The following is a 13,408-nucleotide window of genomic DNA, read 5'->3' on the forward strand; positions in this document are numbered from 1 at the left end:
AAGACGGAAAGCGTCTACGCTTTCTCGATCGGCCTGATCAGACACCGCCGATCCCAATGCGCAGCCACATACGCACGAGGCTCCCAGCTCCCAGGTGTCCGCATCGGCTAGGCCGTTTATCAGCGACTGTCATGACAGACAGCGAGGGCAGCGTCCGCGATATGGACGATACATGCGTATTGGACGTCTGGGAAGCATGGTGTTACGCTGCTCCGTAGCCTGTGCCGTGCAACGTGGGCCGGGTTCCGAGCCTTGCGCACTTCGGTGCCTGTGTATTCATACATTACGAGTGGTCTGACGAGCGTTATGAACACAAACATGGGTGCAACGTGCCCAAGCGGGCGTGTTGGAGATATAACCAGACACCCCAATGCGGGGCGTCCCCCTCCTGACTTGACTGACTTGCTGGTTCTCGTCTGCTAGACGTTCCATTCCATTCCGTTCCTCTCCTGCGGTCTAAGACCCAACCGCTGATCGGCTGACCCCCAAGCGAAGCTAACCTCCCCCTGTGGATGGATGATCAGCCGCTACGCACGACCTGAACGATCTCACTTATACTTACGAGCACCACTCGACGATTTGTTACGAACTCACTCATGATGGACGCATATCCCTCATCATCAACATCGGCATCCATATTATCATCACAACCAACAGCCAGAACACAGATACCAACACCGATACCGATGCCCACATCCGTGCTGGACACCCCACGACGATACATGCGACGAGAGTGGAAGCGCACCAAGCCCGTACGCCCTCCCTCCCTCCCCCTTCCCTCCCTTCTCTCATCTAACTGCATATGCACCTGTCCACCAGCACCTCCCGCGCTCCGACTCCCTCCCGAACCTGCGCCTAGTGCCCGCGCGACCGCTGTTCGCATGCGCGCGGTGCGGGTTCGCCAACACGCTTGTGCCGTTATGCCTGTGGTGCGCATGGACAACGCAGGGCGCGGCGCGGGCGTTCGAGGAGGCGATGCCGCGCGCGCGCAGATTGAGTGCGCCGGGGCGGGCGTGGCCGGTGTATCGCCAGGATACTACGGCTCACGGGGCGGGGCGTGTAGAGAGGCGGGTGTGGGGGGGTGGAGAGAGGGGTGTAGATGTGAAGCTAGAGGAGGAGAGGGGGGAGGAGGAGGGGAGGAGGAGGGGGTCGGTGTCGAGCGAGACGGAGGCGTCGAGTGTTGCGGTGATTACGCCTGTGGGTGGGACTGTGGATCTGCCAGCGGAGGCGTCCGAGCGGGACTCGGCCCCGATGGAAGAGAGCGGGAAGGGGAGGCGGGAGGAGTTTGTGATGGTGGGAGGACACGAAGGTGATGAGGTGATCCGGGTCGAGGATGCGGGTGCATTTGGATGCAAGTTGGAGGAAGTCGCCACGGGAACGGAGGTGAGTTGTCCGTCAAATCGTCGGCCGAGGTCAAGCTGTGATTGGCTCGTATTGGCGCGGGAGTGGTGTTGACAGGGGCATTCCGAAGTCTCCAATCTCTTTTCACTTCACTCTGCTCTATCCACTCCCTCGCTCACTCTGTCTTCCTAGGTCCAGTATCTCCCCTCCGATTGGCCGTCTGCCCATCCTCACCCGCACGCTCCTTGTCCACCCCAACCACCATCGCAACCACGGCATCTACCAGAAGACGCGTGTGATAGACGCAGATCCGGCGCGGACACACCAAGCGTGCATGATCGACGCGCTAGTCCGTCTGCCAAAGTAGAACGCGCGCAGAAGGACTCAGACGGCGCTAGCAGGCTTCTTCGCGGGGTCCATATCAACGCATCCCCAGGATCCAGCGTCCACTCAGACACCCGTTCGCTCTCCCTCCGTCTGCGTCGTCGCCTGCCCCCTCTTTTCGTTGTGCCACCTACACCCAGGCTGCCTACGCGCGATCAGCCCCGGCCTCAAGACATGTCGCTCCTTACACCCTCGTCTCCTTCTCAGCTACACAGCGACTCTGACGTCGTGATCATGCAGCAAAGCGAGAGTACGCCAGATGCCGCGCCCATCATCTCGTCTTCTCCGAGCTCTCCAACATCTCCAGGATCTCCAAGCTCCCTTTCCCTGACATGGCGATCAGGATCAGGGCGCGCCCTCCGGCGCAAGAACCGCCTCTCGGTTCTCAAGCGCAAGTCGTCCTTGTCGCTAAGGCAGCGCGCGCGGATGACCCTCCTCAACGGTGGCGGTGGATCCGTGACTGCCTCTGCCTCTGCCAGCGCGTCTGACGCCACTCCTCAAGCGCAGATTGCCTCGTCCGCTCCTACAGCCTTCAGAGCGCCCCAAAACGCTCCCCCGTCCCCCTCCTCGCCCCATTCGCGCCCCGCGCCCATGCAAGTCGGAGGAGGACTCCCTCCCTCCCCCACCCGCTCGCACGTCCCACAGTCCGCATCGGCCTCTGGCCTCCCGACACCGCGCTCAAGCTGCGACGGCCCGCCCCCGGCGCTGTATCAGTTCAACAGCAGCGCGAGCGCGCCCAACGTGCGCCTCGGCCACCCGAGCCGGCCATATTACTCCGCGATCCGGAAGAACATGGCGAGGCCCATTTCGCCTGGGCCGTTTCCTGGTCTGGTTCATTCCAACCGCAATTCCAACGCGGGCACGGGCGCGGGCATGGCAACCGCGTCTACGTCAGCTGCGTCCCTTTCCCAGGCCCAAGGACATGCCCAACGCCACAGCCGCGTCTCGACGGAGCACACGCTCGAGGACGAGATGGACGCGGACGAGGAAGGGTTTTATGTCCCTACGCGCGGGACGCGCTCGCTCGACTGTGGAGAGAGGCTCGCTGCGCAGTGTTTCCCGCCGAGCCTGTCGCAGCTGAACCTCGATGCGTCTGCGCCTGGCAAACAGCGGCGGCACAAACATCGGCCGATGTCGCTCGTGCTGCCGCTTTCGTTTACGAATCGGCGCGGGAGGACGCAGGCTCAGCAAGGCACGCTGGCGCATGTGCAGCCGCCTCGACTGAGCCGGTCGAATACGCGCACGCACAGTCGGGCGAATAGCCGCAATGCCAATGCCAACAACGGCGGCGGGGGCGGGCTGCCGACGCCACCGTCTTCAGCGGGCTTCAACGGCGCAGGGTTCTCGCTCAGCGGCGAAACCGAGCTGCGAATGGCGCTCGCGCGTCTCCGGGGCGCCGAGTCGCCGGAATACGTCGAGAGGGAGTACGTGTTCCGCGAGATGGCGCCGCCGCCGTCTTCTGCGCGGGGGCGGTCTGGCACGATGAAAGCAAGGATGTCGCGCATCGGAAAGGGGCTGAAGGATCTCGTCATGTTCCGGCGCGGGTCGAGTGCGCAGCAGAGTGGTGATGGAATCGCGCTTGAGCGGAGCTCGATGTCGACGGGGGCGTCGGCGGGGAATGCGAACGCGATGTCGAATCTGGATTATATATCGGAACTGGACCGCCCGCGGGGGCGGTCGATGGACTCGCCTGCGCCTGGGTGTTCTCATTGACTCGGGCCCGGACACGGACGCTTTGAGAGGCGCTGCATCTCGCATTTACGTTCCTTGTTTGTTTGTTTTTGCTGCTCTTCTCAGAAGGAAGGATAGATTAATGGGTAGATCCGTTATACTGCTTACACTCGTTGCTCTTTAGTTTCTTTTTCATCGCTTTAATCTGGGTGGATAGCCGGATGGACTTTATCTCCCGCCTTTCTCTCCTTTAAAATGTTACTCGTACCTGGTGCGCTACGCATACATCCACTCATTATAGTTTTAGTTCTCGTTTTTAGTTGCCCGTTTACATGTGTTTGCAAAGCGGCGTTGGTAGATACTTGCAATTCGCAGTGCCGAGGTGTATGTCTTTTTCTGGAATATACTGCTTCTCTGCCTTTGTCTCTGCGCGCGAATCGTTATCTAATGGCGCTGTGCTGAGAGCGATCCCAGCGAGCGGAAGATCTAAAAGCCGAGGACGGCACGTCCATAGGCTTGGTCTGGGGAGTCAATCAGATGAAGTCATAGCATGCCTTTTTAGTTGGCTGTTCGTGAGCTGAGGCCGACGTCATCGAGGCTATGCGCTTCCAGGCTTCTATTTGAAGTTCTGACGTTGACTGTATCATTGTCGAATGTGTGGATGCTCTTCTGACAGTGCGCAAATCCTCGGGATTTCTGGCAGTGCACTCAACACAATCCTGGTGAGGTCTGGTGTCATCGCGTCTGATAATGGGACCGAAGGGCGATATGCGGTAATGAACCGTGCGAAAGCGGCTGGCTCGACCGTCGCGAGGAAAGAGATGCCCAAATTGACGCTCCTTGCTCCGTCCAGAAGCTGTCTAGTCTGCTCCTCGGCGGGAGAATGCACTGGCGACTCGAGCACAGCGTCTATTCTTACTAAACACTCCGAAAGGTCAACCAGTCCACCGTCGCTCCTTTTGCGTCCAACTCCTCTCTCGCTCTTTTCCTTCACTCTCTCATTCCCCATATTTCTGGCATGCCCGTCCAGACGGTATCCGCTCTCGATGCATCAGAGTCAACGTCTGCTCGTGCTGCCTCGCGTATCAGCCAGCTCAAGCTCCAGCTCGGTGTCACGCCGGACAGTGCGGTAGATAGGCCGCTTAGGGTGTGTTTCACTTCTTTGCACGTCACAGTGCTTCTGTACGCGTATGGAAGGACCATTGTGCTCACTCTGCCTTTGCAGGAACGCACAAACTCGAGCAAGAGCAAGAGCAATGGTGCTAGCTTGCTATTCAAGGAAGGGGCAAAGGCTTCTCGGTTGTAAGTCGACATACTGCCACCCCCCAAGTTACACATCTGACATGAGTGTGTTGCATAGTAAAGAACCAGCAAGCATCCACCTCAGCCCTATAGTCCTCACCGAACCCGCCCTCGTGCGCAAGCAGTCTGCCCCAGCACCCAACCCCAAGTCCGCCCTTTCCCCCGACCAGATTCAGTCCCGACGCGCATATAGCGTCCGCACCGCCCGCGAACGCCGGTACATGCGCGCAGAACGCGCCCTCGCGTGTACACTGCGCCACTGCTCCGACGCTGTCCTCTCTTCCTCTGAGAACTCGCAACATTCCCTAGAACTGCAACGCGTCCGCGCCCTTGAACACGCACTCGCGCTTCTGGGCACGCACGCTGAGATTGCGAAAGCACGTATACAGGAGTTGCGCGTGTGTCTCGCGGATCAAGATGTTGATCCGGCCGAAAGGGATAGTCTGTTAAGGGAGCGGTGGGCGGTTGAGAAGAGGGGCAGGGAGATCGAGGGGCAGATGAGGGCGCTTGCTGATGCGAATAGAGTTTCTGAGGGGAGGAGCAAGCCCGGATCGCATGTTCACACTTCTGACATGCGGATGAACCCGAAGCCGAACACGCCGTCTTCGTCGCCGAACAAGAAGGGACGCCCCTCTGCCCTATCCTCCAGCTCCTCTTCTTCAGCCTCCTCGCTGTCCTCTGGTTCCTCACTATCAACTCCGGCGCCCATTGTTGGTGGTCCGGACGTGGACCCAGCAGGGATCTCTAGTACCAACGCTCGCGGCCACGAGGATCCAGAAAGCCGCCGCGCCGCAAACCTCGCAGCCTTCTTTGCGCGCTCCGCTACACACACGCCTCTACATCCCCGTCTCCCTCCCGGCCTTGGGCCCCACACCAGCCTCGACGCTACCGCGAGCATCACGAGTGCGGACACAAGTATAGACGCGGACGCAGACACGCTCACGACGCAGTGGGACGCCTACATCCATAGCACATACACGCACACGACGCACGACCCGCGCACGGCCTTCCTCCCACGGCGCATCTCCCTCTCCGACGTCTCGCCCATCCACCTCAGACCCTCGTCTGTCTCCTCCCCTCTCCGCGTCGACCGTGCTCGTCTCCTCCTCCGCTCTGGACCGGGAAGAGTGCTCAACAGGCCGGCATCATTCGATACGCATAGCAGGCACATACAGAGGCTCGCGCTCTCGCCATCGCTCTCTGACATCCCCGATAACTCGCAGACCCCTATGTCGACCTCCGTTGGAGCAAAGGTCAAGGGCCAAGCGAGCATGCCGTTACTCAATGTCGACCTCCAGGTACCCGGCGCGCCGCCGCGGCCGGAACGTTCGCCGCGCCGCATGAGCGCCGCGCAGGCGTCGCTTGCGGGCTCGAACAATGCCGCGTCCGTTTCTGGTTCGACTTTGTCGTCCTCCCTCTCTTCCGCTCTTACCACACCCGTCCACCCCACTTCCGCCCTTCCTTCCGTGCCCCAACCCCAGTATATGGGATCAGGTCCGGTTCCAGTGGCTGCACCGACGCCGTCGACGATGGTACTCAGCGGTGGAGCGACGGGCGGTTCTGCAAAGATTTACTACATGTCGCGGCAGCCGCGCAGCGCTGCGGAGCTGCTGTCGAGTACGGATCTGGGCGAGATTCGGATCCCGCCGTATGCGCTGAGTCTGCTGGACTCGTTTGACGACGTTTCGTCGACGATTAGCGTTCCGCTCGGCGGCTCTCAATCTCACCCCCAATTCCGGGCGCGGGCACGCACTGTGGGTGAAGAAGAGGCAGGACACGGGGAGGGTAAGCAGTCTTCTCAGACGATACCCCGCGTGCGGCGTAGCTCAGCGTCGTATGTGCGCGTTACAGCTCCGCGTTCGTCGGATGTGGTCGATGGGTATCTTGCCGTCAATGGGATCGCGAACGGGAACGGGAGCCATGCGACGTTTTGCATACCGAACACGTCGGCGTCGTCTGCGCCGCCGTCGCCTGGTGGTGGCGGTGCTGCACATCCGGGCGGGAGCGTGAGGAGGGTGCTGTCGCAGGTGCGGTTGAGGCCGAAGCGCACGAATGCGGGAGGGAATGGGGATGGAAACGCGAACGCGAACACGAATAGGCATTCGCTGTTGGTGTATATGCGGAAGCGGATGGGCGGCGACGAGGACGAGTCCGGGTCTGCGTCCGACGAGACGGCCACCGCCACGGCGCCGCCGACGCCGACGCCTGCTCTTTCTGATGCGGCTGTGCAGGCTGCGCAGGACAAGGAGAAGGAGGAGAGGGAGAGGGAGAAGAGGGAGCGGATGAAGGAGTCGTCGTTTACGCGGCCGCTTAGGAGGCGGTTTGGCGCGTTCTGGGGCAGCTTGTGGTGAGCGGTGCTGGTGGTGCGTATGCGCGCAGTCTCTGTTGTCCATCCCTCCCCTCTATCGAATCTCTTTGTTTGTGGCTTGTATATATACAGCCCCCGCACCGTTTCCCTCTCAACCTTTTTCTCCTGTCCTCATTCGCACACGTTAGCTCCCCCTCCCTCACTCGTCTCGCTCTACTCTGCTCTGTCGACTGCGTTATCCCGTGTTTTACATCCATATAAATAGCGTCGTTTTTCTTCTGCTGCAACATCTTTGGACATTCCTACAGCGACAGTGCTCTCACAGTATAGTACAGTACAAGTGCTCATTACCTTAGTGATTCGCGTACCCCGTCCGTACGCCAACGTTTCCTTTTTCTTCTTTCTGGCTCAGACAGTTGTGCATTGTATCTAGCTCGCATTCGCATTTTCAATACATACAGTATCTCCTTTCTCCTTTCTTGCAGCCGTTTCGCCGATATAGGCAGGCTCGGAGTTGTGCTGAGTAAGTCTCCTTCAATACCCACTTCAATCTGACGTTCAAGTTGTGAAATTAATGTCTGGGCGACGAAGTTCAAGGGACGCTACTAGGTGAGTGTTTGTCCGTGCACATATTGAGAGAGCAGCCGATGAATTCGATGATCGATGAACCAGATCTTGGCCTTTCTGGAACGCTCAGCGTCAGCGTCAGCTTCCATCGCCGCCCCGATCTAGTAGCTGATAGTAGTGGGGTGCTTAGCCACCACAGAATGTGCGCGTTTTGTTCTCGGTGGCTGTACGTGGCTTGACTGAGGGAATTGAGCGTGTTAATGCATTTGACAGCTTTGGCTTCCGTTCTGGCTATATATCGCTGTGCAGCCGTCTCCAACGGCGAGCACCAGTGCGCGAGGACTGCGAGGTCAAGATTATCAGAGGAATTGCGTTGTTTCATCCCCCCAATTTTAAGAGGTAAATGATGAGCGTTAGTGGCGCATTCGAGGCAGACCACCGGGCTCGAACAGGCGCTACGGTTCCAGCCCTCGTCAATCTGACTCGCCAATTAAGCATCTTCTCTGGCCATTACAGCTTGTTGGTTTGTATCGCTTTGGAAGACTTATCGACCTCCGTCAATCCTAGAATCGCATCTGAGCCGGACGAATACTTTGTCAAAATATGCAAATCATACACAGGCTTCGATTTTATTATATGAAGCAGGGATTGAGGCGTTAATGCTGTATGTCATGCATTGGTAAACTGATGGCTGTGTTATCGTTTCGGATAGTGGTCCGTCGGATCCGCTGTTCGCGACGCCTCGACTAGCTAGGTGTGGGACAACAAATCTTATAGGTTCCACAGGTGATGCATCATGACTATGTCCTTCGCTTTCCAACGCCATACCTCTCATTTGCCTCTCATACTTGGCCCCGATACACCTAGATGCCACCAAAGGAAGTCAGTCAAGTAATGTTCATATTTCTCGATGACGGTTAACTTGTGCCTATCCTATGTATATGTGTAACTGACGTTCGTCGAGTCGTGTGGCGGGTCTCTGTAGCGATGCGTAAAACTGTCTGGGCTAACACGACTGCCTGAAACCGGAGCATGCTATACTTCATCTCGCTTTGTCCGGGTCTTATGCTTCCGCCATACTAACAGCGCTTCACCGCCGGCATCAGGTATGCGATATTTATGCCCTTCGCCCGAAACATGAAACAGTATTTGTGGGAGCTTTCTGCGGTGAGCACATAATAGCCGGAGCCCAAAGAAAGATCAGTGATAAGTCAGCGCTGCACTGCTTTGCTTGCCCAACACGATGACCCACCCCCCTCATGATCACGAACCCGGGATGGAGCAGTCGATGATTCTCGCCCAAAGAATCCACTTAAGTAATGTATGTCTCTTTCGAGTCGAATGGTGTATGGAGGCCGGGTGCTGACGGTCTCACGGCCCTCCAGTACATGAATGTTAAGACCATTAATATTGAAGTCATTGTGCCAGTCATCTCAATGCTTTACTCAGTCTCCGTTGGTTCCGTGTCGGTATGCATTGTCATGGTGCTGCCTTGTCATTACATTTACTTACTTATGGACTGCTCAGGTGTAAAATTATCTTCTCAGCCTCCCTGAGGAGGTATTTTGAGTTGCTCCCCTACCTATTCGGACTGAATCATCTCTAGATCGATTACCTGTGGACGAAGCGTGGCATGGGCCTTGGGAAGGTCTTGTTCGCTTTCACGCGATATCTTCCTTTCGTATCGATCCCGTTGGTGATTCAAGTTGGGTGTATGATTAAAGCTCGTTCAAAGGGAGATGATGCTTACTGTTGCACTAGCTCTACTCTTCCCTGGACTCGACGATGCAGTAAGCCATCCCCAGCTGAGATAGAAACACTAACAGGCAAACCTGCTTGCCAGAAATGTTATTCTCTTGCGTACGCCTACACGAGTACGAGCCTATGCGTATTGCATCAATTACTGTCTTGATGATCCCATTTCCAGTGATAGACCTTGCTTCAATTATATTGTCGGAGGGTGGGAGCTACACCTTATCTTTTATTACCGTGACTCATCAAACCCTGGGCACCAGGTCTTTTTTTCTTGCGCACTTATGTTATGTGGGACTGCCGAAGAAGTATACTTTATATCGTTTGGGCCTTGTTCACGGTGAGTGAACATAGAACAAATTGCTATATCTCCTTCATTGACATGTATTTAGATGGGAGTCGTGCCGGTTGCGGTTCTTATTGCATTGACCCTCTCCACGGCAGAAAGTGAATTCTTATGCTGCCGTTTCATGTTGACCTAATCATTCTGTCCCTCATTGAGCCACGACATCACCTATCCCAAACCTACCTGGATGCCTTGTAGTTAATGTATCTTCTAACATTCTGACTACAAGCTTTGCTGTTCTAATTGTGGTCGAGTTAGGTTTGCCGATGCATTTTGCAATTGAGGAACTATCACTCACTTTCATGTGTGCCTAGCAATATCTACCTTGATTGTGGTGATCCGCGTCGCACGGGAGCGCCCGCGCTTTGGCCTTCTGAAGACCATAGTACGTGATGGAGCCATCTATTGTTTCTGCGTGACATGTAAGCATAGAAGGCAAATCAATCTTCTACGCTAACTCTTTGTATGAATGAAAGTATTCTCAATAGTGAATATGGTCATGTCTTTGGTTCACGTTCGTAAAATTATTCTTCCCACTTCTCTAACGGGTTTACTCCTAATCGGTAGGGTCCAGCTACGAATATCTTTGACAGGTGAGCTTTGTCAGTGTCAGTTACTATACAACTATCTCAGTTTGTTTTAGTTATCAAGCCACTTTTCATGGCATCCTCGCCTCACGCTTACAGCTTTACTTGGCTAGCATGCATGACTCGACACTTCAGTATACAAACACGGGATTTTCGTCAGTACAGTTTGAGGAGCGTATCGTAAACAGACCAGAGAGCCACATCGATGAGTTGGAATGTAGAAGGAGGGAGCGGTGTTCGGCCTCGTAGTGATGTGACTGGTTCAGAATGTGCAACAATTCTACGCATGACTTTCCATTGAGCTAATTGATACTAGGAGTGAAGTGGGTGTTTCACCCTCATCAGCAAGGACACAGCGAACATCATTAGATGGAAAGATGGAAATTGCAAGGATAGGTTTCTCAGATCATTATTTGATCATGCGATGTGGCCATTCACGGCTCTGGGGCTAATTTCAGACAAAGAAAACCCCACGCTTAGATAGCATATATATGACCGGAATGAATGCTTGGTTCTCAAGTGCACTCGTGCGCCTGCGTACCCAGCCTCGCGGCAGGTCAGCGCTCAGCGCTCAGCACAGGCGTTGCTTGTTTTTATCTGTGATCCTCGTCAGTTAGGTACTGGTCCTCTGGAAGTATTCAAATGCTGCGGCTCGGCTCCACCCATGTCAACAAATATGGTGACATCCTCCATACCAGTTCGTAACTACCGCTTGTCCCCTTTGAATGAGCTTTTGACTGTTCAAAAAGGAGTCCCTATCGGTGTCTTTGATTCGTGAGATCTCTTCTTTCGTCTCGATCCCTTTCGTTGAGTTTTTCATAGATTTCAGGCCTATGTTCACCCTCTTCTTGCCTCGCGCTTACAGCTTTCCTTGGCTAGCGCTGAACGTATGATGTTTCCGAGCACACATACAAGACTATCGTCTATGAATTTTGAACGCTCCAATATGAACAGACTGGAGAACAACAGTCGTGATCTTGAAGACATTATGGGAGAGCAGCATTGAAACTATTTACGTAGTTGATCACCCGACGGTGCTTTCTGTGAGAAAAGCTGAGGAACAGTTAGACGAGTCAATGATTGTACAAAAGACAGTGACGCAAAGGAACGAGGGCTTGGGATATCTATTTACTCAATACACTCTTTCTGAACACAACCCTTCTCCGTCTGACTCACAGTCAGATCCGCGCCTAACACGAAGCTCGCAGATCGCCCGCCGCGCGCGTCGTCCAAGGGCTTGGTGTGTATCACGAGCGCGTGCATAGGAATCGCCGTTACGGATCTTATTCACGACGGAGATACACCTTAGGCTACATTCACCGGCAGTGGCGGGGCTCAGCTATAGATGATGCAAGGCATATAAGAAGAGAAGAACCCGATCGAGCTTTGTGTAAATAGTAAACTTGAAATAATGACCACAGGATCCCATGAAGGCAGTGCCTCGCACTCGGCTTTTACGGGCGGGCGTCTTTCCGGCCCTCCTAGCCTTTCGGGAAAGCCACGGGATCCGGGCTTATCTTGCCTCGCAATTCGCTCTCTCACTGTGTGCACAGGCTGTTTCAGGTCTAAATATACGTCCGCTTGTCTCAGCTCACTGGATAACGGCGGATGCGATGTCGAGTTGTCGGTGAAGCTGTCCTCTGCAGTGAAGTCTTCTCTCCGCAGGACCATTGCCAGTGCATCACTCGGTCACTCCCTCAATGCGCCATAACATACAAAGGCAAGATGGGTCTCACTTCATTCGACTTAAGCTGAGTCTCCTTCTCCTCGCAGACAGATTCAAAAGTCTGGATATGGATCAACTTGGCAAGCTGGTAAATGGTCTTCAAATCTCCAACGTTCGTAGGTACTCCTTGTCGTACGTCATGATGATCTAACATTCCTCGAACACAGTATCTAGCAGGTTAGTTACCAGCTCATGCTAACCACGTACGCTGACAGAATCACAAATAAAGCTTCGATATATTCTCTATTCGTAGGGTAGCATCTGTTTTCGACATATTGTTGGCTGAAACGAAGTAGATTTACGATTACTTGATGACAATACCGGACGAGGTGAGACAAACGCCCTCAATAGTGCTATTTATCATATCCAATGATCATTGACACAACAAACAGATTGGTTTTGTCTGGAACAACAGACGCGACACTTGCGCTTTAGGAAAAGTCATATACATCTCGGCTCGGTACTCACCATTTTTATCAATGCCTATAACATTACTCGGTGCGCATTGTATCTGCTGTAATCTTGAATGAATGCTAAGCCGTATTGCAGGCCAATTACCAGACACTATAGGCATAGAAGTAAGTTATCGTGAAGTCATTTGCTCGTCTGTTCACAGCTTCAAGACATGCAGAACGCTTCTTTACGCATCAGCAGGTACTGCTCCACCATTTGGCTCGTGTGTTGCCTGACCGAACATCCCACAGCCATTCAATCTTTCCATGTTACAGTGTCCCAAGGTAGGACCAGCTTTTCGCTTGATTCTAACAAGTGCAACATTGATGTGCTATGCAGCCTTGTTCATGCTAAGAGGCTATGCCATCTCGCGACATCGAAAATACTATATTTTGTTTGTTGCTGTATCTTTCATCGTGAGACCTTTATTATGTTGTTGTAAACCGTGAACTTATCTTTAAATATGTACCGAATAGATAGGAATATCAGTTGTCTGCGTGTTTCTTGCCCTCTTCCTTCCAACAATAACGTGTACGTGGACTTATACTCGAGTTGAGTTTACTCTTACTAATAATTTTTCAGTTGCGCTTTCGCCCTTTCCGAAGACTACAGGATGCTTCACGACTGGGATCTCACATTTCATATCCGGGGTATATGTGCTCATCGTCGTGACTGAAGGCAGTGAGTCTGCTTATTTGGAGTTGATATGCATATAACATACATGATGCATTCCACCAGTTATTCTCGTATCATCAACAATTCACCTCAAACACTATTCCCCTGACCGACCAAAACTCCTCGAGATTCTGATCAAAGAAGGTGTCATATACTCGGTTTTAATGTTATGTAAGCGCGCATGAGTTCTCTGCGTGCCAAGTTAACAGACGAAACGATGCTTTCAGGTTTTTCATCTGCAAACATCATGGTTATATATCTCGCGCAGGTTAGGGATTTCTCCATAGCCAGCTCGT

At 54.1% G+C, this 13,408-nt stretch overlaps 3 protein-coding genes across 3 annotated transcripts; all 3 read left to right on the forward strand.

The window, feature by feature from the left end:
• Positions 1-430: 430 nt before the first annotated feature.
• On the forward strand, positions 431-3,815 carry CONPUDRAFT_162957 (uncharacterized protein). The gene is made up of 3 exons (XM_007767364.1): positions 431-752; positions 820-1,383; positions 1,534-3,815. The coding sequence occupies exons 1-3, from the start codon at positions 597-599 to the stop codon at positions 3,436-3,438; spliced, it is 2,625 nt and encodes an 874-aa protein (XP_007765554.1). The 5' UTR covers positions 431-596; the 3' UTR covers positions 3,439-3,815.
• A 565-nt stretch (positions 3,816-4,380) lies between these two features.
• CONPUDRAFT_80270 (uncharacterized protein) lies at positions 4,381-7,473 on the forward strand. The gene is made up of 3 exons (XM_007767263.1): positions 4,381-4,543; positions 4,622-4,698; positions 4,757-7,473. Exons 1-3 carry the CDS (start codon positions 4,415-4,417, stop codon positions 7,047-7,049), a joined length of 2,499 nt encoding a protein of 832 aa, XP_007765453.1. The 5' UTR covers positions 4,381-4,414; the 3' UTR covers positions 7,050-7,473.
• Positions 7,474-9,009: 1,536 nt separating this feature from the next.
• Positions 9,010-10,507, forward strand: CONPUDRAFT_88134 (uncharacterized protein; the record flags this gene model as incomplete). Its single annotated transcript, XM_007767365.1, has 11 exons — positions 9,010-9,042; positions 9,180-9,285; positions 9,335-9,363; positions 9,417-9,420; positions 9,589-9,665; positions 9,718-9,772; positions 9,828-9,929; positions 9,986-10,093; positions 10,148-10,185; positions 10,239-10,264; positions 10,315-10,507. 11 exons carry the CDS (start codon positions 9,010-9,012, stop codon positions 10,505-10,507), a joined length of 771 nt encoding a protein of 256 aa, XP_007765555.1.
• Positions 10,508-13,408: the final 2,901 nt, after the last annotated feature.

This window comes from Coniophora puteana (genome assembly GCF_000271625.1).
Source record: "Coniophora puteana RWD-64-598 SS2 unplaced genomic scaffold CONPUscaffold_3, whole genome shotgun sequence".
NCBI classification, from domain to species: domain Eukaryota; kingdom Fungi; phylum Basidiomycota; class Agaricomycetes; order Boletales; family Coniophoraceae; genus Coniophora; species Coniophora puteana.

Excerpts from the sequence above, each read along its gene's own strand:
- CONPUDRAFT_162957 (XM_007767364.1), top strand. The coding sequence starts at position 597 with ATGATGGACGCATATCCCTCATCATCAACATCGGCATCCATATTATCA. Across the intron at positions 753-819 it reads AGTGGAAGCGCACCAAGCCC|CACCTCCCGCGCTCCGACTC; the intron begins GTACGCCCTCCC and ends CCTGTCCACCAG. Across the intron at positions 1,384-1,533 it reads AAGTCGCCACGGGAACGGAG|GTCCAGTATCTCCCCTCCGA; the intron begins GTGAGTTGTCCG and ends CTGTCTTCCTAG.
- CONPUDRAFT_80270 (XM_007767263.1), top strand. The coding sequence starts at position 4,415 with ATGCCCGTCCAGACGGTATCCGCTCTCGATGCATCAGAGTCAACGTCT. Across the intron at positions 4,544-4,621 it reads CGGTAGATAGGCCGCTTAGG|GAACGCACAAACTCGAGCAA; the intron begins GTGTGTTTCACT and ends CTGCCTTTGCAG. Across the intron at positions 4,699-4,756 it reads GGGGCAAAGGCTTCTCGGTT|TAAAGAACCAGCAAGCATCC; the intron begins GTAAGTCGACAT and ends TGTGTTGCATAG.